This window comes from Gouania willdenowi, chromosome 19, assembly GCF_900634775.1.
Source record: "Gouania willdenowi chromosome 19, fGouWil2.1, whole genome shotgun sequence".
Taxonomy (NCBI): domain Eukaryota; kingdom Metazoa; phylum Chordata; class Actinopteri; order Blenniiformes; family Gobiesocidae; genus Gouania; species Gouania willdenowi.
The window spans coordinates 22,003,644-22,027,626 of NC_041062.1; the positions used below are offsets into that span (position 1 = coordinate 22,003,644).

The 23,983-nt window shown below is 37.1% G+C and overlaps 1 protein-coding gene across 1 annotated transcript; it reads right to left on the bottom strand.

Annotated features, from left to right (window-relative positions):
* Positions 1-15,225: 15,225 nt before the first annotated feature.
* Positions 15,226-22,058, bottom strand: LOC114481393 (ectonucleotide pyrophosphatase/phosphodiesterase family member 7-like). Its single transcript, XM_028476193.1, has 5 exons — positions 20,894-22,058; positions 19,359-19,504; positions 18,634-19,266; positions 17,919-18,165; positions 15,226-16,273 (listed from the first exon to the last, which is right to left on the bottom strand). Exons 1-5 carry the CDS (start codon positions 21,153-21,155, stop codon positions 16,161-16,163), a joined length of 1,401 nt encoding a protein of 466 aa, XP_028331994.1. The 5' UTR covers positions 21,156-22,058; the 3' UTR covers positions 15,226-16,160.
* Between the last annotated feature and the right edge of the window lie 1,925 nt (positions 22,059-23,983).

Sequence of the window (23,983 nt, forward strand, 5' to 3'; positions counted from 1 at the left end):
TCACATGAATGACAGCCAAGTAAAACACAGTGTATACTGCACAGTGGCTCTTCTTAACACACACTGACTACAACTTGTCACATGTCCTTGTGTCATATTTAAGCCTTTAAGAGAGGACTGATACAAAGTAATGCTTCTGCATATAACTGTAGGCGGGCAAAAAAGCGCTTAAATCCAGACGGGAGAATAGACCCCTTAGTGAATTCGCCCCTCAGTCTGCAGTCACTCACTTATACCGTCTTTCAAAGTTTCAACGAATATTTGTGCTTATTTTTAATGGAGGATGGGTTGCAATCAGTGACGTGCAGTCAGGGTAGACAAGGTAGGCAGTGCCTACCCAAGGGTGAATTGATATTTTGATTATTTGTTTTAATTATAATATTATTATAAATTACTTATTTTTCAATTTCGGATAGCCTACAATACCTATAAGTTTGAGAGTGTCAGCATTTTGTGTTTTTCGTAGCCCAAATTGCTAAACATCGCTATTTCCTAATCGCTGTAAGGCAGGAGGAGGCCACACCCCTTCTCAAAGGCACGTTGCTGCTCTGCCTCTGTTCCTATAGTGTTTTTTTGTGTTTGCGCATGCAGTCAGTTCCCCAAGATCACAACCATTTACGTCCAAAGGCAGCTCTCTACGCTGCCTTTGGACGTAACCGTGCTATGCTAAATGCTATACGTAAGTTCACAGTGGATTAGTGAATTGATATCACGTGACGTTGCTATGTTCTCTAGCTAGTGGGCAGGTTAACACTACAGTCAGGATGACAGCGCTAGAGACTAGGGATGTAACGATTCACTCAACTCCCGATACGATTCGATTCACGATACTGGGTTCACGATACGATTCTCTCACAATTTATTTTGCAAAATGGGACTAGACAAAAAATTTTATTGGGAAAAAAACTAGAAAATATTGTACTATTTTCATTTTATTTTTCATTGTCAAAAGAATTCCTTGATAAACAATTCAAAACAATGCAATTTAACTAAAAATAAATCTTGAATGAAATAAATAAAGGAATAATACAAATGAAAATGAAGCCTATTAATTTAAATTCTGGTTCTATAATAAACAATGCAAAACTGCATAATAGTTATTTTTCTTTTAAAAGTGCAACTGAAAATGTATTTTGTGCCTTAACAATTGGACTTTAAAAAAAAAAAAAACCGTGTTTACACTGATTTATGTCATATTTGTTTGGACCAGCAGAGGGGGCTGGTAGCACAGTGGTCGGTTGACATGCAGATATCTTGCAGTGAAGAAGAGAAGCTATGCTAGCAGACAGAACTAATAGAAAAACGTGACTTTTACAGATATTCTTTCGGTGCTAAAGGGGTAATGAATCATTTATAAACATATTTCAGAGTAGAAGGCGGCCAGAAAGAAAGTATTAGCAAACTCCGCCCGCCGCTTACACTTGTGAATAGCGCCCTCTGCTGGTTAAAAAAAAGTACTGCGATTCAATTTTCAGAAAATCGATATCAACCGTGATACCTATGAATCGATTTTTAACTGCCTTACGATTAATCGTTATATCCCTACTAGAGACAATAAAAAAACTTTTTTTTTTGAGGAAAAACTACAGCTTTTAAAAGATGGGAGACCAACACCTGAGCTACCAGACCTTCAATAAAGGTAAGGTCAGAAAATTGTTCGTATTTTCCACAGTGGATGGAAGGATTGACTTTGTGGATTTGCCTCACTGAGGCTGTTCCAAGTTGTTGTCATTTTCTCTGTGTTTCCAACACAAACAACGGATGTGCTGCCGTGTCATGAGATATATCTTGTTGGGAGAGTATGGAGGCTATATTAAATAATTGTTATTGTTTATTTAATGGTGTTTTACGACATTGATTTTGTTAAATGGCTAAATACTTGTTCATGTGGATCTTGTTGGGTTTTTTCTTTCTTATTATGAATTTTATATTTTGATAAGCGCATTGAGATGACTTTGTTGTAAATTGCACTATACAAATAAAGTTGAATTTAATTTAATTGAATTGACACTTGTCAGCAGAAACATATGAAATTGTCATTGGTGTTGACATTGGTGGTCTCCATTTGGAACGTCCTGCCTACCCAACCCTAGTGCTCACGGCACGTCACTGGTTGCAATAAAATTTGGTTTGCTAAAGATTTTCTGCTGTCAGTTTTACTGGAAAGATTAAAAAAAAATAGTAAAAATTGAGTGATTTCAGGAAACCACAACTGCTCATTGGAGGAGGTAAAAATCAAATCAAAATATTCCATGATTGCTACCAACAGTAAGGGCAGCCCACCAGCATCACACAGATCTTATATTAATGTGAATAAAATGGATAAATATAAATAATATTATGAATAATCATACATTTATGGTAGTGGTACTGTGAGATGGTGAAAATACACAGAAAAGAACAGAATATACTGTGCCTATCACCTATTTCTATTAATTTGAATCTGACCATTATTATGGCCTCTTATCATATTTAGTACTGTACATGATGTACAGTACATCATACCATTGCAGTATACTCTGAAAACTTGGATTATGGAACCTAGACATTGTAGACAGGACCCATAAATCTGCCAAAACAAGTTCCATTTACTTATTTTGACAAATAAAATTGATTAATTAGTAAACTCTGTAAACATCATGAGATTTATTAATTGGTCATTTCTTTTACTCCACCATAACATTTTTACTTTATCACTGATTTTTGAGGTTTCATAACAACATTTTTCAGACTACATAACCAGTTTGAATTATTTTTTCAGATGCCCAAAGTCTACTGCTGTGTCCCAAACTGCAACAGCAGTACTTATCATCTCAAGAAATGGAAGCAACAAACCTGTGAACGGCATGGAATTAACTTTGGTGTCGGCAAATGCATTTGCAACCCACCCTTTCAACTCTTTCCATTTCCCAAAGAGGAGGACACTAGGAAGATGTGGATCAAGAACGTTGGTCGCAGGGATGTGACTCACTGTTGGAAGAGCTGGACCCCGAATAAAGATTCTAGGATATGCAGTAAGCATTTCAAAGACGGAAGTCCAACCAAGGAGCACCCATACCCGACCATTCACATGACCAACGTTTCACGACCAAAGAAAGGAGGGAGGATCATCAAGAGAATAGCAATAGTCGAAACGAAGAAAAAGATCACCAGCAACAGAAAACCTGCAAACACTCCACAGCCTGTTGGTCATGATGCAGTTGACAGTGCACCAGTTGTGATGGAAGTTTCTTCTAGTCATCAGTTTACCACAGCTAGTATTCTTGATGAACACAATTACATGTTTAAATGTGACTGTTCTTCTTCATGCACATGCATTGGATGTATGGTCAAACAGCGAGAGATAACGAAGCTGCGGCAGAAAATTTCAGAATTAGAAAATGAACTGTTGGCAGAAAGGCACAAAAGGAAGCTGAAACAAAGCAAAGTTCAACAACTCCTGACATCAAATGAAAAAGTTTAATTTCAGACTGGACTACCATCCAACTGAGTGTTTCAGGAAGCTTTCCAATTTTTTAAGCCACTTGCACAGAAAGTGTGTTACTGTAGAGGCATCATGCCGATCGAATTCACGTGTCTGTATCTACAGCTTCGAGTAGTCAACACTTGGATTCGGTTGCTCAGCAAGAATTTAAAAAAACTAATATTTTTGTTAAAGCTTCGATGCCAGAACAATTTTACATGATCCATACACAAGCATTAACATAGTCAGACTACAAAAAGAATAACACTGTGAAATTTGCTGTGGGCATAACCCCTCAAGGACATATCAGATTTGTTTGCTCAGCGTGGGACAGATGAACATCTGACAGGGTAATTGTGCAAGAATCAGAATTTCTCATGATTATTTTCTGATGTCCAAACATTATTACATGTATTTTACAAGTTACTTTTTACGTATTTAAAAATCCATAGCGTTAAACACATCACAAACAGAGTTGGAACTTTGTTGCAAAAACTCTCTGCTTAATATTCTTAAAACTATTGTAAAAAAATATTTTCACGTTCAAAGGATTTTTGATGAATGAAACACTATTTTCTGCATGCATCTGAAAGAAATTTTTAGTGTTGTCCTGCCTTTTAAGCTATCAATGTCTGGGTTGTAGATTTATTAAAGGTTACAGTAGGCTTGGGCGGTATCCAAATTTTGATACCGTTATACCGCCTCTGTATGTTATTGCGGCATACGGTAATACCGTGACGATTTAAAAAAATGTCTGTCGGTCGGTGCCGAGTGATGGCAATTTTTTTGATTGTTTGTTCACATTACTATTATAATGTGACCTTTATCAGACTCCAGTGTGAATGGTTTGTGGCTCCAATCTGACCCACGTGTCCATTGTCGCGTTTGTCCCAAAGTTTTTGTGCAGCGGAGCCGGAGAATGAATGAGCAGGTGGAGGAGGCCAAGGAAAAAGAAAAAGAGAGACAAATATTTTGTTTTGGATTTTTGTGGTGCGGACCTGCTTTTAAACCATTTATGATGTGAACCTTATTCAAGCTTTGACCAGAACCCAAAAAAGCAAAAGTGAACCTACAGGTCCGACAGACATTGGGTATTTATATCAGAGCCCGACCTGAAACCGACAGTTAAAAACTATTTTCTCCTCATACAAATGATATATTTACGTTTGTTTTAGTGGTAAGCCTGCTTTCATTAACAGACAGCTGTCAACGTCGGTTCAGCGCAGGGGGAAACCAGCACGTCAAACACACAGGTGCAGAGTGTGCCCGCAGCACCAGAGACAGTGGATCTACTTACCGTATTTTTTGGACTATATAAGGCGCACTGAAATTATTATGTGAAAATGTTTTAGTACAACTTCGGTAAACTATGAAACTGCACCACTTGATGGATTTTTGGCGCTTCATGGCTACCGTAGTCAGACGCCTCGTGGAGTGATATGTACCTGTACTGTGGTTCAACATACTGAACTGAAAAAGTGTGTAATGTTCTATATTTTATGTGTTAAACCTGAACAATGTTGAGTTATTGTTAATGAGTTGAATAAACTTTGACTTATCTGACTATTTTGTTTTGCTTAATGGGCCTTAATAATAATAACAAACCGGTGCGCCTTATGTATGAAAATACACCCGGTCAGACCCATTCATTGATAGTGCGCCTTATAATCCGGTGCGCCTTATAGTCTGAAAAATACGGTACATAATCCACGTATCAAATATAAGGGTAATCCATGTTCTTGCACAGAAAAGGATTGATAAAATATGGGTGGATGCTCATTTTTTACACTTTCATTTTTTAAATTCTGTTTTTTTTTTTTTTTTAGAAATATTTATAATTTTTTAAAGAAAATATTAGTTTTTAACTCCTGTGAGGAAACAAAAAAAATAATAAATTAAAAAAAAACTCATAAGTAAACAAAAATGTATGTCAAAAATAAAGTACACACAATTAAAAGGTAGATAAGTTGTAGTGTCATGGATTATTCTGACTGTTCCTTTTTAATTATTTATGTCATATAAAGAATCAGAATCAGAAATGTTTTTATTGGCCATGTACAGTTTTAAGGACAGTACAAGGAATTTGTCTTGGTAGTTGGTGCACAAAACAACAAAAAACCAAAAAAAAAACAACCAAAGAACAACCCAGCAACAACAATAATAATAATAATGATAAATATAAAGGATGAGGGATAAATAAAGGATAGATAGAGAATAAAGGATACATATATATATATATATATATATATATATATATATATATATATATATATATATATATATATATATATATATATATATATACAGTGCAGCAGATGTATGAGAACAGCATTAATGTGACCTGATTTCCTCTCAGGGATCAATGGTTTACTGAATATGATCAGGTTTATTAATTAGGTTCTGATCAGCTTAGTTTAAATTAACCTAATTTAAATGATCTTATCTTCTGTGAACTGTGGAATTTGAAGTTGACTAGATGTTGCACTTTGTTACTTTTGTCTCCCATAGTCAGGACGAAAGTAACACCATCAATACACTGAAGTTAAAAAACTAAAGAAAACAAAATATATTTCTAAGGAAAACAACAAAACAAAACAATGTTCTGGCTAATAAGCCATTCACTCTCGAAATAGAAAAAAAATATTACGTTTTTCATTGCTTTATTAAAAAAATAAAATTAAGTATAAACTTTGATTGTTTTCATTATTGTGTTTCATTAGTTAATTTTTTATTAAGTCATTATTTCAACATGTAATAAGATGTTAGAATGTAACATTCTAATAACGTTGCTCCAACAGACTTTTGTTTTGTAAACCGGAAGTTCCCACTGAAACGGCTGTATTTGAGGTAGCTTGCTGACTGAATGTGTACTGAGGAGACGCGGACAAAAAGCTGGAATAAAAAGAACTAAATTACAACACGGACTGAGTTATTCTTAGTTAACCAGGCATAACAGTTCTAACACTGAGCAGGTGAAGATGATTAAAGCTGATCACGTTGTCATGGAGCGCTACACGAAGCACGGACGGAGCTTCACAGGCACAGCAAAGTTAACGGGCACTAGAGGTTCTGTATTTAGGAGTCAGTGATGATTTGCGTTGTTTTAGAGGGTGTTTGTGTTGGTTTAAGATGAGTTTAATGCAGCCAGGACAGGAGGAGAGAGGGCGGTGCACCTAATAAGCGGTCCCCAGAAACAATTCCCCATAAAAAAAACGGTGACGCCGTTTCATGCCCATTTCCGCGTTGAAACGTTTTTATTGGGCGATTCCGTGATTCCGTTAACGCGGATTTTTATAGGGCCCTACTTGTGCTTCAAGCCTGTCTTTAGTTCCCTCTCTGCTCTGAGGACAGCGCACTTTACTGACAGCTGAAGCACAACACTCTTTTTTGCAGTCAGCATTCACTTAAACAGCTGTTGCTGGTCATATAATTATGTTTAGGCATTAAATTAAACATGTTTGATTTTTAATCTATCTCCTATTGAAGTGCTTTGCATTTTTTTTTCTTAAACTGATACCGTTGCTATTTCATGACACTGCAGTAAACGCCCAAGCCTAGGGTACAGCATGTATAGTTGAATTGAATGAATGCAAAACATTATCAAATCTAATTATCTCAACCACAACTGAAACACAGTCAGAAATTTTTAGTTAATTCCCTGCAGTTTTTGGACAATCTGGTACAAGGATAATGATACCAGTTACTACAATTGTCACAACACACAGAGTACTCAAATTCATTCTCAGTGTCCTTTTTACACACTCATTGACATTCAGCAGATGTAGTTGGGCCTCAAACTCTTCTCCTGCTTTTCTGCATTCTTTTACTTCTTCCCGAGGTTCAAGTGTTCGCCGATGACAGTGAGTCCCGCAGTTAAAATGATGAATAAGTAGCATGTGACAGTGGGCCTGTTGTGATGGAGGTTGAAGCACACGGCAGACCCACGGTTGAAGCATTGCCCGATGGCAGGGTGAATCCCACGGTTGAAGTTCTTGATGAAGAACACTCATAAGTAGCCTGTAATGATCTTGAGACAAGCTCAGGTGCAACAGTATTTTTTTTATTTAATTTATTTTTTTAATAATCAGATTTTGCAAAACTCGCTCCCAAAACATGCATTGTCATTGAAAAAAGCATTTTTTAATTACAAAGCCATGCTAACTGTAAACAAATAACATAGACTTGATGTTAACTTTGTATTTGTTACCAAAGTTAACAATTTAACTTATGCAACGTACTTTCAGCAGCAATGTGATCAGTGGTTTGATGGAGATGTTGCGCCTTCTGCGTGGATTGAAAAATTCCTGTTTGCAACACGTGTGGTCATCCTTCCAGCATCTGAAACAGAACAGATTGAGATTAGTTATAATGACTGACTTTCAAGTATGTTCAAATGCACACATGGTTATGGCATTACAAATCTAACTGGATATGCATTGTCTGGGAGATTTTGTGTACCAGTATCCACCACCAGCACAATCCACAGCTTAACTTGTTGCTGTCCTATTTCATAATCATAAAGCCAACTAGTGAAATTTGGTACATGGTGAGATCCTAGGCTCACAGACAGCACATTGTAAGTCTATATTATCCATGGCAATGGATACAATTTGAAATTAAAGCAACCAGTGGTTTTAAGTACTATTATTGACATTACCAATACAACTGAATGTATGATGCTTTCTAGATATTTTGAAGCGTGGGTTCTCCCACTGCATATCTTAGTTTTGGTTGGCTGTCGAAGGTCTTTCGTCTTGGAGGGCTGTTTCCATCTGTGTAGGCTGGACTTGTCACAACAGCTTTCCAGGCTGCATCCATGTGGAACAGAACAGCAGTAATGAGTGCATGTTTGAAAAAGTTTTAAAATAAACAATATACACCTGTTTTGTACAAAAAAAATCACACGTCGAAACAACACCATGAGCAAAATCATATATGTTTGCTTGGCTGTTTTTCAGCAGAGCAGCATTTGGCTTTGCAGCTCTCAGACTTGCCATGGAAGCTCTAACTTGGACACTCATCTTCACTTTGTATTTATAAAATGTTATGTTTATATCAAGAAGGTGTCACATCATCACATTAACATTTAGATAAAGGGGAACCCACCACACAGTGCAAGCCACTTTCAAGAAATGGTGGGAGAACTCTTTGTCAGTCAGGTGGAATGTATTTCCTTTACCCAACATGCAAATGAAAATATCCATTTACATGAAGTAATTGACATGCTTGTATTGAAACACTGAGCAACAACAGAACCGCAGTGCACATATCACTGCATGTTTTACTGTAGGTCATAGGTTTTACAGTCACTTTCATGTAACCTGAATGAAGGCAAAAAAACTTGAAAACCATAACTTACTTAATTAAAAACCCATTGTTTTTCACGTTTTGACCTGCCACCAAACTTACCATGAAAATAGTGTTGTATTCTCAGTCATGACGGCTAAGCCGTTGCTGCATTTTGTTTATTCTGAGTTTGCATTGTAAATAAAAAAATAAAATCAACAACAAACAAACCTTAACAAAGGCAAAAGAAATGAATATTGAAGATGTTTACTTGATGTAAAAATTGAAGCTCTTGCAATTTTTGTAGTCCTTCATGAGTCGCTGAGTCAGGTCAGATGTTCCCTCAAAACCCATTAGTCCCATGGTGGGTGGCCATTGCGACATCCCACTCTTTTCGTCCAGCCAGTCAGGGAACGATTTACCTTTGCCATTTTGCAAAAGGGCAGTTAAATGTTTTGCCTGCTCTGTTGTAATAAAACAGTGCCTGTTTCCCACATCAGAATAAGGACAGTTTTATTGCCAAGTAGAGTTTAAAATAATACAAGGAATGTGACTTGGTCTAATCTTGATGTGTTCATGACCAACAATTGATCCATATCACATGTATATAAACTAGCCATAATATGACACCAGATGTGGACCAGGCATGTACTGTATTACAGTATGAGTTCTCATTTTTAAATGTACACACATATTACAATACAACCAACATAATTTAATGTAATCAATAATGTAATTATTATGAATTTTATATTTTGATAAGCACATTGAGATGACACTTGCCAGCAGAAACATATGAAATTGTCATTGGTGTTGACATAGGTGGTCTCGATTTGGGACGCCCTGCCTACATTACCCTAGTGCTCACAGCATGTCACTGGTATTGATGTACTTAACATTTTGATAATAAAGGTTTAGGATATTACTACAGTTATTATTGCTATAGCACACTGGGCCTCATTCTCACTAATACTCAAAAAATGAAGGCCTCTCAGGTCTGCTGAGGACATACATGTGTTGAAACTGTTGACCTTAGTTCAAAAGAGTATAAACCTTAATATCAAAATGTTAAGTACATCAATACATTACAGTACAAACAGCACACAAACAAGCAAATCCCGAATTTTGAAAGGAAATGGTGAACTATTGTCGTGTTTTTGGCTGTACTAATCGGTCAGAACGTGAAATACATGTGGAGTTTTATAGACTGCCACAAGTTATAACAGATCAGGAGAGAACAATGTCTGTATTTTATAATCAGTTCTACATCAGGAGAGCAGTGACATGAGACTAGCTCACCGTTGTTGCACCAGTTGTTATTGATGTTTATGCAAACACCGCCGCCCTCATCTCCCGTCTTACATTTAAATTCACCTTGAGGTAGTCCAGTTTGTTCTCCAGAGAGCGGACATTAGAACACAGGATGGAAGAAAGCGGCGTTCTCTGAGTATTAGCTTTTAGCTTGGTTGCTAGCCCTGCTCCTGCTTCCGATCACACCGCTTACATGTACACGTATGCTGGCAGACAATGCTGGTACAAGATCAGCTTCTCCACTGGTCGCTGGATGTAGCTGGCTTAGCAGTCCGATGATCGAGGTCCAGAGTAGTCACATCTAACGGACTAGAACTGTTTGATTTGCCTAAATCTAAGATAGCCTGATGGTCGTATACTATTTTAGAGTAACTACGCTGCACGGTCACTGTGAAATTATTAGAACTGACTAAGTTACCTGCGATATATATCCATTGCTAACGCGAAGCTCTGCAGCCGACCTCCAAACTTCTATAAGATTCCGCTGTGTATGGGCTTGGTGAAATCCAGGTATTTGATGATATAAGGATACATAAAAGTCTAGATTTTTGCCTCGTACCTCCTGGTTTTAGCTTCGCTAACCACAAGCACCTCCTTTCCTCTGATAACTTGTGAGACTGTTCTCCCTGATTTGTGATGACAAAAAAACACGGCAGTTCTTCACCTCAAAATTCGGGATTTTCTTGTCTGCGTGCTGTTTGTCGACCTGCTGCTTTATCTCCAAAATGGCGACTTCCGGGTTGAAGACGCGATTTGATGACGCGTCGTGAAAACCCTCTATTCAATTAACACAAACTGCTGCGGTGTTAAACACTATGCAGTACTAGAGCACCATCAAAGGGAGAATGTGCAATGACACTGAACTAATATACTGTAACGCAGGGAGTAATGCTGCGTTCACACCAAATACGTCTTCTGTGTCTTAGTGGCTAATGCTATCCTAGCTACAGAGATAACTTTTACCTGCTACTATCACCTCCTCGCTGATTCTCCTCCATGCCATATCCTTCCTAGTCCAGTCCCAGTTATAAAGGATGTGTCATACAGCTCCAGGTGGTCACACACAGCTTCTACTCCATGGTTGAATAGGTGAACAGACCGGTGTCCGTGTTGACGGCCCAACGTCATCGTCAACAAAGACTCTGATTGGCTTTCGTCATGCGGATCTAACCGCACCATCCCACAGGAAAGTTTTCACATCTGGGACGCATCTATCCATTGACTTTGTATGTAATCTGGACGAACGAACATTTTGTGACACATCCGGTGTGAACGCAGCATAAGGGGTCTATTCTCCCATCTGGACTTAAGCGCTTCTTTGCGCGCCTGTATTTACGCACTTCTCTCCTACTTGTATTCTCCGGTCCAGGCTGCTGACACAGCCACCATGCGTAAGGTAGACCAAAAGCTTGTATGTTGATTGTTACACATCATCCTGCATGTGCATTATATATAGTATAAATGTGTAGATTTAACCAACTGTTGGAGAAACCATTGTCATTGTCTTTCAGTTACTGGAAACATTTCATCCAAGTGTTGAGCGTGGTGCAGTTAATAAAAAAATCCAACCAGATTTGTCTGGAAAAGCCAACAATTACACCACTTGTGCATATTCCAAATGGCTTCAGTTCATAATTAGAGTCAACATGTTTTCAGCGTAGAACTTTTAATGGTGGTGAGGGTGTACTCACACTGGCAACCAGGGCTGTTCCTAACCAGCTTTGTGCATGTGTGAAACCATGTGGGATCTTTGTCTGGCCTGCGTAGGTGTGAACTGCACTGCAGGGGGGGGTAACGGCCCAATGGTCCTGCTGGAAGAGGTGGGCCAAACAGCGTGCCAGATTGGCACGGTGGCCCGCGCATGCGCAACACACAACTCGAATCTACTAGTGCGCAAAACATGATGATGTTTGTATATACAGTATATATATATACATGAACAGCACCACAGAGAACTCATGGAGGCAGAGGACAGGACTTCTCTTTGCTCAGCCGACAGCGGGACAGTAACGGAGTGTAGCAGCTCATCATCGGGTTTGGGTATTTCCGAGGGTATAAATATACATATAAACACATTACTGGTATATTAACCCATATAAATAAAAAAATATGGAAATGTACATTTGCAGTAGTAAAATGTTCCATTTCCATATTTTTTTAGTTTATATGGGTTAATATTCCAGTAATGTGTGTTTATATGCATGTTTATACCCTTCAAATTACCTTGGAATTCTGGATTTTACTCAAACCCCTCATCATCACGTCTCTGCAGAAGAAGACCCTCCCCTGCACCTCAGCACTTTAACAACTCACTAAATTCACAATTTAAATACACAATTTCTACCTTCGTTTTTCTGTTTGCATGTCGTTTGTATTTAATAAAATGGTTTCTCCAACAGTTGGTTAAATCTACACATTTATACTGTATATAATGTACATGCAGGATGATGTGTAACAATAATCAGTAAAATTAGCTGTAAACATATTTTTTAGAACTAAATATAAGGTTTTGCTGTGAACAGAAAGAAACAGATACAGATAATTCTAAACTTTATAATATAATACAATCATAACTTTTAATCATAAATACGATTCCTCAAAATAACAACCTTTGATATCTTTGTCACACAATATCTAAGCTTCCAGTGAATAATTTACAAATAAATAAAAAAAAAAGTTCACTGATGGTGACATTGAGATCTCAATGTCACCATCAGTGAACTTTTTTTGGATTTGTATATTATTCACTGGAAGCTTCTCTAGTGGCGTGTGCAGTTGTTGTTGTTGTTGTTGTTGTATGAAGCCAATATTTCTGCAGCCTTGCACATCATTGTTGTCCTGTTAAAGTATCTTTATACAAAGACTTAAAAACAATCTGAAATTAGTGGTGACTCAAGTAAATCACCTTTATTATGCATTATAACAATCTGTCCTTGAAACACATCATATAAACCTTCCTTAAGTCTCTAAATTAATGAAAAAATGAAAAACATCTACTAGAAAATAAAATCACAGAACATTAACTAATCATGTAATATACATTTCAATAAATAAGTGCATCCCATGTTCCCATGTTGACTCTGAGCTTTATTCTGTCTGTTGTCTGTAGAAGTGATGGGTCTAGATCAGATGATGGAAACTAGGATCAGCTCATGGTTTTAATGTCCAGGGAGGGGCGTGTCCACTCTGCATGGACTTAAAGAAGAATAATAAAAGAAGAGTTAGATAATGTCATGTTCATCAAAAGGAAAACTGAAAGTGATGGAAATAAATATCCTCATATGGACACACACACACAAAGTTTAAACAAACACACAAATACTGTCCTAAACTGTCTCACACATTAAAAGCATCTATTTACATTAAACTTACATTAATGTACACAAAGACTAGCTCCTCAAAAGCAGAACAACATTTATTGATCCAGAAATTAAACTGATCTTACCTTTATAGGCTCAGTTTCCTCCTTTGTTTTCAAATCCCTTTGAACCTCCATTCATGGTGGTTTTTATCAAGAGTTTCATTTTCAATAAATCCACTGTTATTTGGTCTGTTTTAATCTCTTTCTCTCTTTCTTTCTGACTCACTCTCTGTTCCTCGTGTCGATTTTGTCAAAACAAAGCGGCATCTTTAATGTTTCCGTTACGTGTGAGTAAAATTACCGCAATTTACCGACACTGATTGTAAAGAGCAACTTCTTATCTTTCATAAACTGATGATATTTCTCCGATAGAGCAAATTTGAGCAGAGTTACGGTCATTTAAATTAACATGTTGCGTTTAGGGGCCCTGGGAAACCCAGTCCGTTTGTATAATCTAGCAGTGAAAAGACTTGGCACGTGTCTGGGTAAATATTGACATATACACCTTTTTGCGGTGACATCATCATCCGGGACATTTGCCTTAGCAACGTCCTCTGTCATCTTAAGAGTGTTTTACATTTGCCTGACAACCGCTAATTACACTATTTACCACGGACAACACAAAGGTTTTACTCAATGTTGTATGAATATTTCAGCAGATTAGAGCCAAATGCCAAGCACCGATATGCAGGGAAGTTACATCTGGTTGGTTTGGAATCATGTCCATACAGAGCACCTCAAGGTTCATGGAAAAACGACCCGACAACATGGCCAGATCTCCGATTGCCTGATATTTATGAGTACTTCATTAACAGCCCTGGCGTCTATAATGGAGAAGATGAGGACTTACAAAAGCTTGGTTGCATATATTTTCTTTAAGGTAGGCTTATGTATTTGTTTTTGTGTCTATATAGGCCTGTGTCATCATGATAATTGGCTCGTTGCGCGATGTGGCTATGCTTGGCTATTAGCGCCGCTAATGATATAATAATAATGATAATACAGCCTAAATTAAAACATAAATCGATATATGAAGCACCTTTGTTTATTTAGTATACTTACAGTTCATATACAATTCAAAACATTGCATATTTACTGTTAATTTCACATTGCTTGTCTTCAAGTTAGACATACTAGCCATAAACATTTCAGTCATTATCTCAAAATATAGTGCAATTTAAATGTAGGATAATTCATAATCAATGTCATAAAATCAGTCAGGAAGAAATTAGATCCCCAAAATACACAACCTACCATTAACTAAATTGGAAATTGCTTTGATCCATAATTTCCATTTCTGGCCTTTTTCTGTAGGTATTCCGTAAAAGGCTATATTTTCCTTCAGCTTTGAGTGGGAACAGCTAAAGCCAAATACTACACAGGATTTGGGCATTATACGATAAAAAATCAGCCAGACTGCAAAATCTCCACCGTGATATCAGCGGTAAATAGCGGTTGTCAGGCAAATGATTTACCACTCTTAAAATGGCAGCGTGCATTGCTAAGTCAAGTGCTGACGTCATGCGAAAAGGTGTGTAGTTACCCTACGCAACAGAAGATATGAAATTAACAGCATGTACTGTCAATAACAAACCCAGAGTCGCTTAATGGTGAGGTAATGCCATACGTGTGTCATAAATTAACGTAATGACGAGTTTGTCTGTGGGAACCAAGTTGAGCTGGTGATCGAGTCCGTTCTACCGTGCCAGAGGAGGGACGAGGAGGGTGGGATTCCTGCTGTGAGCTTCGAACGGCCCAAGCTGGCAGTATGAGTACGCCCTCAAATGACCTAGACATCAGTCAATTTCTTTCTTTCATCACCTCAAACAGATGACTAGATTTATTAATGCAATCAATAACCCTGATACATGTAAAGCTTCAACATCCATTCTCGGCTTCCTTTACAGCAAGAGACATTTTACTCTTTCATGCTTCTGGTGCTTTTACACCAACAGTTCAACGTTTAGGGGTGGTGGTTGCAAGATGGCAGCGCCCCTAAACGCTGTGTTATGGCTTCTTTGAGTTGGAACAGCTACAGTGTACACCCACTGGTTTATACATTTACCAAGTCCAGTTCCCGAATAATGATTCTACAAAATAATTCAGGTTAGAAGCTAACGTAATGACAATGTTTTAGCTTAGCTTCTAGAATCTGAGTACAGAATCTGACAATGCCAAAGAAAATTGGTTCCAGGGTTTACATACATGAGTTACATCAGCTGCTTCCTTTGTCTTCATTCCACACCACTGGGGGCAAGAAATTTCAACAGATGTCTCACTGTAATATGGGTCACCATGTGTCCAGCTTGAATACATTTTGGGTGGTGAAACTTGTATACATAAAGCCTCTCAAGGTTCTCAAGTTGATCAATGAGGAACGCTGCTACCTCCAGAGGATCCGACTGGTTTTTCCTTCTGTATAGCCCCATAATTTTAAGCTTTCTCCTCAGTGTGCACATACTAATAACAATACTATCCACCAAATAAAGCATCATCAGAATTTCTCCATGCCTCAGTACAAGCATGAAGTAAAGTTTGAGCAAATCCTGTGAATTGATTGTACAATTTAATTGTTTGCATGAAATAATTACATTGTTTGTACCACATAATGTTTTGTACAATATAACTGTGTTTTACAACATATATTGCTTGATCAATTTAACATGTTTGTACAATATAATTATATATACATTTAATTTATTATACAAGTTGTATAATATCGATTTATTTATTTATCATTTATTTTCTACTTCTTTTGTACATGTTGTAAGAAATAGTAAGTATGAAGATAAGTACAAGACATCCCAACACTGACGACAAACCAATCAGCACATTCATATTCTTCCCTGTACCTGCAAAACAATTGAAAAAACAAAACAATCAATGTTGAAATAATTTGACAGATTCCAAAGGTCTTTGTAATAGAGTTCACAGAACAAACTCAAAGAGCGTTTAATTGTTGCTCTTTGGAACTGAAAGTGACCCCTTAAATGTGATAAGATATGACTTTACGGCTGTTGGCTAATGCATGTACAGACTGTTGTGTTGCTAAGAACGTTGAGCCTCATCTTACTAATATGAAGTCTATGAGGCTTTTTTAAAACTTATTTTTGAAAGCAGGTAAACAGCAAATGATTTGCATTGTTGGACGTCTATGACAGCAATGTATTGCCTGACTCATCCGAGCCAACAGGGGCAGTAGATAGCACCGTAATGTATAGGCAGCTCATTAGAGTGAAGGGGAAGGCCTTCAGTGTTAGAGGGAGGAGAGCGAAATGCACTGTGCTGTTTGTTAAAGGGCACCTGTACAGTTATGCATGTAACATAAAATGTGTTATTTTGTCACCAATCAAGAATATATGCACATTAAATAAAATTTAAAAAAAGTCATTCTTTTTGAACGAGATGTGGTGTGATGTGTGCTTTGGGGTGGGATGATATGTTTACGATAGACGGTAATGGACTCGTGATAACGATGCTATATTTTTGGAAGGAAAAAAATTGCAGTTGGAAAAATGAAAAATAGCCATGCTTTTATTTCGCTTTGACTCTGAACATACTTACAGGCTTACTCTGAGTATGATCTTTTAAACTCAAAATGAAGAAAAACCATAACAATCTTGTCAGAAGACAACCTCTCTACCACCTGAACCACGGTCCCTAGATCATATGAATATAATTTTATCTGACCCCACCCCCCGACTTTACTTCTCGTATTATATAAATATGATTTTTTGATAGATCTTGTACCGTATTTTTCGGACTATACACTTAAAATCCTTTAATTTTCTCAAAAATTGACAGTGCGCCTTATAATCAGGTGCACCTTATATATGAAATGAATATGTCAAAATGTTTTAGTACAACTTTGGTAAACTATGAAGCTGAACCTCTTGATGGATTTTTGGCACTTTAGGGCTAACGTAGTCAGGCGCCTCGTGGAGTGATATGTACCTGTACAGTGCTTCAACATACTGAACTGAAAAAGTGAGTGTAATGTTCTGTATTTTATGTGTTAAACCTGAACAATGTTGAGAGTTATTATTAATGAGTTGAATATAGTTTGACTTATGTGACTATTTTGTTTCACTTAATACCTCTTAATAATAATAATAATAATAATAATAATAGTAATAATAATAATAATAATAATAATAATAACAACAACAACAAACCGGTGCGCCTTATAGTCCGGTGCGCCTTATGTATGAAAATAGACCCAGTCAGACCCATTCACTGATACGGTAATTAAAAATCACCCCTTAAGTAAAGTTGCTAAAACGTTTGTTGTGACAGCTCTAATATTACAGGACAACACAAGTAAAATTCAGACTGAGAGCCTTAAGTGGTGTTTAAATTTGACTTGTGCCTCATTTTAACAGGTGAGTGAGTCTAGGGACAGTGCACCCAAAGATTTATTTCAGAACCTAAAAATAAGAGATTATTTTGAATTGTGCAATTAACTTTTTTCTTACTAATTCATGTAAAGGTACTTACCATTGCTGTGACCTTCTGTGGTTACCTTGGGAAGAAGCATGTGTTTCCCATTTTCCAGGTGTCCATCATGGACTTCAGGCTTTATTCCCAGAAGGTGGCACATCAGCGGGTACAAATCCACAAGATCAAAAGCATCAACTATTACATTTTTCTGGAAATCTGGTCCTACTGCCCTGAAGATGGACTTCATATCCATGACTTCATTATCAAAGCCATGATCTCCTTTATTATTGTTCAATGGAAGAAACTGTATGGACAAAACAAATCAAATGTTTGATTTAAAACATGACGATGAAATAACTTGTCTACCAAAAATCAAGATTTAAACTAAATATAAAGCATGTATTTTAGACACGAACATGGTTTGTTTGGATTACAAATTTAATCTACTTTTGAGAGCCCTAACATGGTTTAGGGTTAGGCGTTAAGAATATGAACATTTACTCAAAAGATAATGTTTTTAAATATGTTATCTGAACACTGATCAAAGACAAGGAACTGGAAAAATTTCAAGCTGAGGTCTGGTGCTCACTTCTGGACCGCTCTGAAGCAGTCGGTAGTGGATTCAATAATTTTCCTCCACAACATGTAGCCTAATCTAGATGTGTATAGTTTTCCAAAATTAACCCCAAAATTTAGTGTTGAATTTATGAAAAACTTTAGGGCAGCTAAAAAAACAATAGCGCGCTATGGTAAAAACTTAAAATTTTCTTACCCCATTGACAATGTATCCGGGATCTGCTATGAGGATTAGGGGTAGGAGACGTGGGTGGTTACTGTAATACAGGCGAGCTGGTATATCCTCTTTTTTAAACACATGGAGGTGAGGGTGAGCTCCCTTTAGAGCCTTGTAGACTTTGTCAAGCTTTCCTTCTTTTGGAAGCAGCATTCCAACAGGCCCATAATCCAGCAGTTGAAATTGAATGTCTCTAAAGCTAAAGTTAGGAATCTTTGAAAGTACAATCTTCTCAACAAGTTCTCCATGGAAGATCGTAGCCATTCCATGGTCAGCAGTGATAATAATATTCAGCCGATCAGTAAGACCTTTGTCTTGGATCTTTTCTCGAATGTAGCCAACAGTACGATCTACTTGCTGAACCATTTTCTTCAATTCTGGTGAATCAGGCCCTTGTTTATGACCAATTAAATCAGGTTCTCCAAAGTACAAAGAAACAAAGTCCAAGTCCTGTTGGTGGAACCATTCTCCAATCACTTTGTCAATGTTACACCTCCAGTCAGTCTCATTGGAATGATTGTAAAAACGAGGCTCTACTTTCCTTATTTTGACAGTTTCCCCTCTGTATGTGGCAGCTGTCCCAGGGAAATGGAGAGAACCAGCTTTGAGACCCTGAGGGAGGACAACATATAACAAAACATACCATACTGATCACATTATGATGAACATACATAATATATATATATAGAAATAATTTTAAGAACCTGTCTCTGTGCTGTTATCCAGATGGGCAAGCTCCCGTTGTCCCAGTAGAAATCTACAAACTGAGTCTCATAATATTGCTTCTTTTCCTGCGTGGTTGTGTTGAACCATATGTTGTGAATGACTCCATGATTCTCAATGTAACGTCCTAGTGAGTTGAGAGCAAACAAAGGTAAGAAATTGGCAAATATTCATCAAGTACTTCACGAAGAACTTCATAATTTTGTTCTAGATGCACACAGAAAAAAAGTTGCTGACATGGACAAGCCTCATGGAAGCCACAGAGTTTGAGTCTCAAGTTTTTTCTGTTTATAAAAAAGTTTATTCAGTAAGAACCAGAGAGGCTGAAGCAAACTGGGAGGAGCTAGTTTGGTGCTACAAACCAACCTGATTCTCTCCTGGAAGTGAGAACTCTTCCCTAAACTATCTGGTACCAAGGGCGTAAATCTCACCCGTGGTTGTCCTATCGGGGCTGCTGTTCCCAGCACTAGGGAACTACTTCTGATTTTTTTTGCGTGAGTTCCCTCTTCCTCTTCTGTGTTTTTGGAGGTGGTTTGGTTGGGAAACAACGTGTCTTATAAACATGTTTTGTTAATAAGTTATATAACATATGTGATTTATACAGTTACAAAAATATTGATAGAAAAAAGTGTATTATGTCACTTGGTACCAGCAACAACTGCTGGTTTCTAGCGATACTACAGGAGATTCAGTGTGTTTGTTTGTGTTTCATTAACAGCAAACAATGACCGACATGATGTAGAGGCTGGGGGTGGAGCGCAGACATAAAGTTATGTTTAAAGTCTACAGCTCAATAAAGCTCAAGTTTTGAAATAGTACATATATGGTTAAGTAGGTAAATAATAATTCAGAAATAAATTGCATTTTAAGATGCTTAAAAAAATATGAAACATTGTTTACTGTGACCGGAAGATAAACAAGAGCTTTTTAATGTTTCTTTGAAACCACATCCCCAAGCGGCATGGCGGGCAATTGCATAGCGATACATTCTCTCAACAAAGAAGTGCTTTTGTTTAACCTCTGCGTCACATCGACGCCGTACCTAGGCGTAGGTCCAGACGCAGTAGTATATATCAGGCTTTAGGGTTAAGAGACTTGCTCAAGGTTTCTCAGAGATGGCCCACAATAGAGTTGAACCGGTGACCAATAAATTACATTTGGCAAAATGGACCACGATAAAATGGATAAGGTGGTCACAAAGTGCTCTACACTGATGGTTGAAGGGGCTTTGTTAGTACCTCTGTTATTATCTTAGCTTTGGCCAAAAGTAAACAACAAATATTTGTATTGACATTCTATGCAAATGTTGGTAAAGTGAACTCAGGAGTTTTGGAATATCAAAAATAAAACTGGTGAGAGATGAAACATGAGTCTTGTAAACATGAGTGCCTATTATGCATTCAACACAAATAGCATGCCTGAGCATTAGCCAAATAATTTTGAAACTAGCCACAAGTAGACTTCATATGCATGTAATAATAATGTAACAATGTGTCATGGAAAGTGCCATGCTTACCTGTCAGCATTGTGAAGTGGGAAGGGCTGGTAATAGTGATGTAGGGTGGTGTAGCATAGAGGGCTCTTACTCCATCCTGGGCCATCTTGTCCAGATGTGGTGTGTCGGTGTTCCGGTCATAGTCCCAGCGGAATCCATCAAATGAGATTAGCAGCAGCTTGTTTCTTTGGGGCTCCGTAAGGAATGGTAGCTCCAACAGTGGAGCAGCATCACAGAGAGAGTTAGCAAAGACGCAAAGAACAGCTAAGAATGGGAACAACATTTTCAAAAGTAAAGGATTGCTTTACAAGTTTAAGATTTTCACTGTTTCCTCCAACATTCTCCGTCTCCAAATAGAAGTGTACAGGACGAAGTGAAAACAATACCCACTAACTCTTGTTAGCATACGCCCACATGTTAGTGAGTCTAATAAGAGTTATCAGTCTGCTCTTATCTACCCACAGCATAGATAAAGGTAGTGAAGGCATATCTACCTTGTCTGAAATTGTTGTCAGCAAATACAAATGGTGTTTTACAAAATATGCAGTGTGTGTGAATGTCTATACAGGGTATGTTGTTTAGGGCGGCCATATGTCTGACTTTTTCTCACACAGTCCAGTTTTATGAAGGCCTGTTTACAGACGCAGCCATTTGTCCTCCTTCTGAGTTAATCCCCTATTATTGATTTCCTCCAAAACTAAACTTATGGGTAATCAATATCGATACAGTTTTTGAGGTTTGTAAATACTGGCACTAGAGCTGTAATCGGGCATCAAAAATGTCCAGTGTGTGTCAGGAGAGTAATAAACAGAGATTGTTCTGCAACTAACTGCAAACACGAGCCACGACTGAGACCCAGTAATAAACAGACTTATCACATGACAGAAGGTAACAACACAGACATATGCCTAAAGCAGTCACAGAAGGAGGGGGCATGATAACAAATGAGGCTGACTAGTTTTGGGATTGTTTGTACACAAGTCTCACCATTGGTCTCAGTCATTAACAGAATTGGAGGTGAGCTTTTTAGTCACGGATTGAAACTTAAAATATAGGTTAACAGTTTTATACATAAAGGCTGATATTACACTGCGATTATTATGACGTGACACCTGTCATTAGCATGAATACGGTGTCATGATTTGAAGGCTATCATTAAATGTTGTTCGTTACCCTAACCCCAACCCTTACCGTAACCTTAACCATAACCCTACCTAACCCCACGAGATCCCTCTACTCAGGAGCATAGCACCACACTGGTTACAAACCGTCTTGTTGGACCCCTACTGTAAGTTATGTACACACATAGGGCCCTTTTCATTTCAACACTTCGTTACACCTTATTCATGCTAATGACATATAATGACAGAGTAATGTCTGCGTTATATCTATTTATAAAAGCAAAGAAGTTCTGTGTGCGTGTGTGCATGCGTGTGTGTGTGTGGAGCAAATATCTTCCTGACGCGGTATGAGTTCAACCTGAAACTTAGTCAACGGCTTCCAAATACCCCAAGTATGTGTATCTGTTATTCGTTATTTTGGAGTAATTTGGTCATTTCCAAATGTTTATTTTAATTTTATTTAACTTCTGGACAGCCCAGAAGTGAAACCTATTCAGCTTTTGACCTCAGCGTGTGAGGTGGCGCTCGCGCACCATCTATATCTATTTCACTGCACAGCTCTTCACCCAAGCAAGAGTCACGTGTGCAGCCAGAGCCAATCGCTGCACACACAGCCAAGCAGACACGGACTGCAAAGACTGGCCGTTTCTCAGTCTGTGTACTTCTGCGGACTTGTGTGCTCGTAGACTCGTGAAACTTCATCACGCGCAGCCCAAGTTCTGTTCCAATTCAAAGTCCGCTTCTCAGCAAGTACGCTGTAAATCCCCGGATGAGAACTTGCTTTGCCCATTTTACCAAGCATGCATCAGAGGAGACTTGTGCGTACTCCGTCAGCCATATTTTCCAGCATGCAATTCATAAAGGCGCATGATTTCAAAGATGACAACGGAGGAGGATAAGCCGCACATGTGTAAGTTACAAAAAATACATTGACCAGCATATTGAATATAATAATAATAATAATAATAATAATAATAATAATAATAATAATGCATTCGATTAGGAGTTTAATTACATACCTGAAGTGGTGCAGATTTTGTTTTGTCCTAAAGAAAATATTTTGATTACAGAATTATGTTTTATTAAAAAACCTTATTCAAAACGGAAAATTACTTTTACATAATTTTTATTATCATTATTATCAATATTATTAATAATATTATTTCTTATGTTCTTATGTTCTTTGTGGGCCTAAATTATTTCTACAATCTATCCTGAATTATTTATTTATTAGTTTCTAGCTTATTATTATTATTATTATTATTATTATTATTATTATTATTTAACAATGATTATGAATTAAATACCTAAAAAATCTAATTATTAAGTAAGAATTAAAATACCTTATTTTGATATAAAATATTTTATTATTGTTGTTATACATAAAATGTTCATAAAATCTGTTCAGAATTTTTTTTAATTTATCACCAAATGTTTTATTGGTTTACAAAATATTTATTATTTACAACAATGACAACTACTTTTTTGATGTCTACAGTGGAGCGCATATATAGATAGATAGATAGATAGATAGATAGATAGATAGATAGATAGATAGATAGATAGATAGATAGAAATGGAAAAAAAGGAACCCAGAAAACTTTCAGATGTGCTCAGGTGTTTATTGACAACATTGTTTAAGGCTATACATTGCATTTGACAATTATTATTATTGTTATTGTATAATTGTACTACTACTGTTCAATTATTGCTGTTCTTATAATTATCGTTATATTCTCATATTATTATATTTTTTATTATTATTAATACTTTAGATTATAGTTAGTGGTATTCTCATTATATTATTATTATTATTATTATTATTAATGTTGTTATTATTATTGTTATTATTGTTATAACCATTACTATCACTATTACTATTAAAATCAACATCATTCATTTTTGTAGCCAAAGAACTGAAATATTCAAGGATGTGGGTGTGGAGATTAAGTGTTGAGTGGTATAACCACCATTTTGAATATCTCCAAGC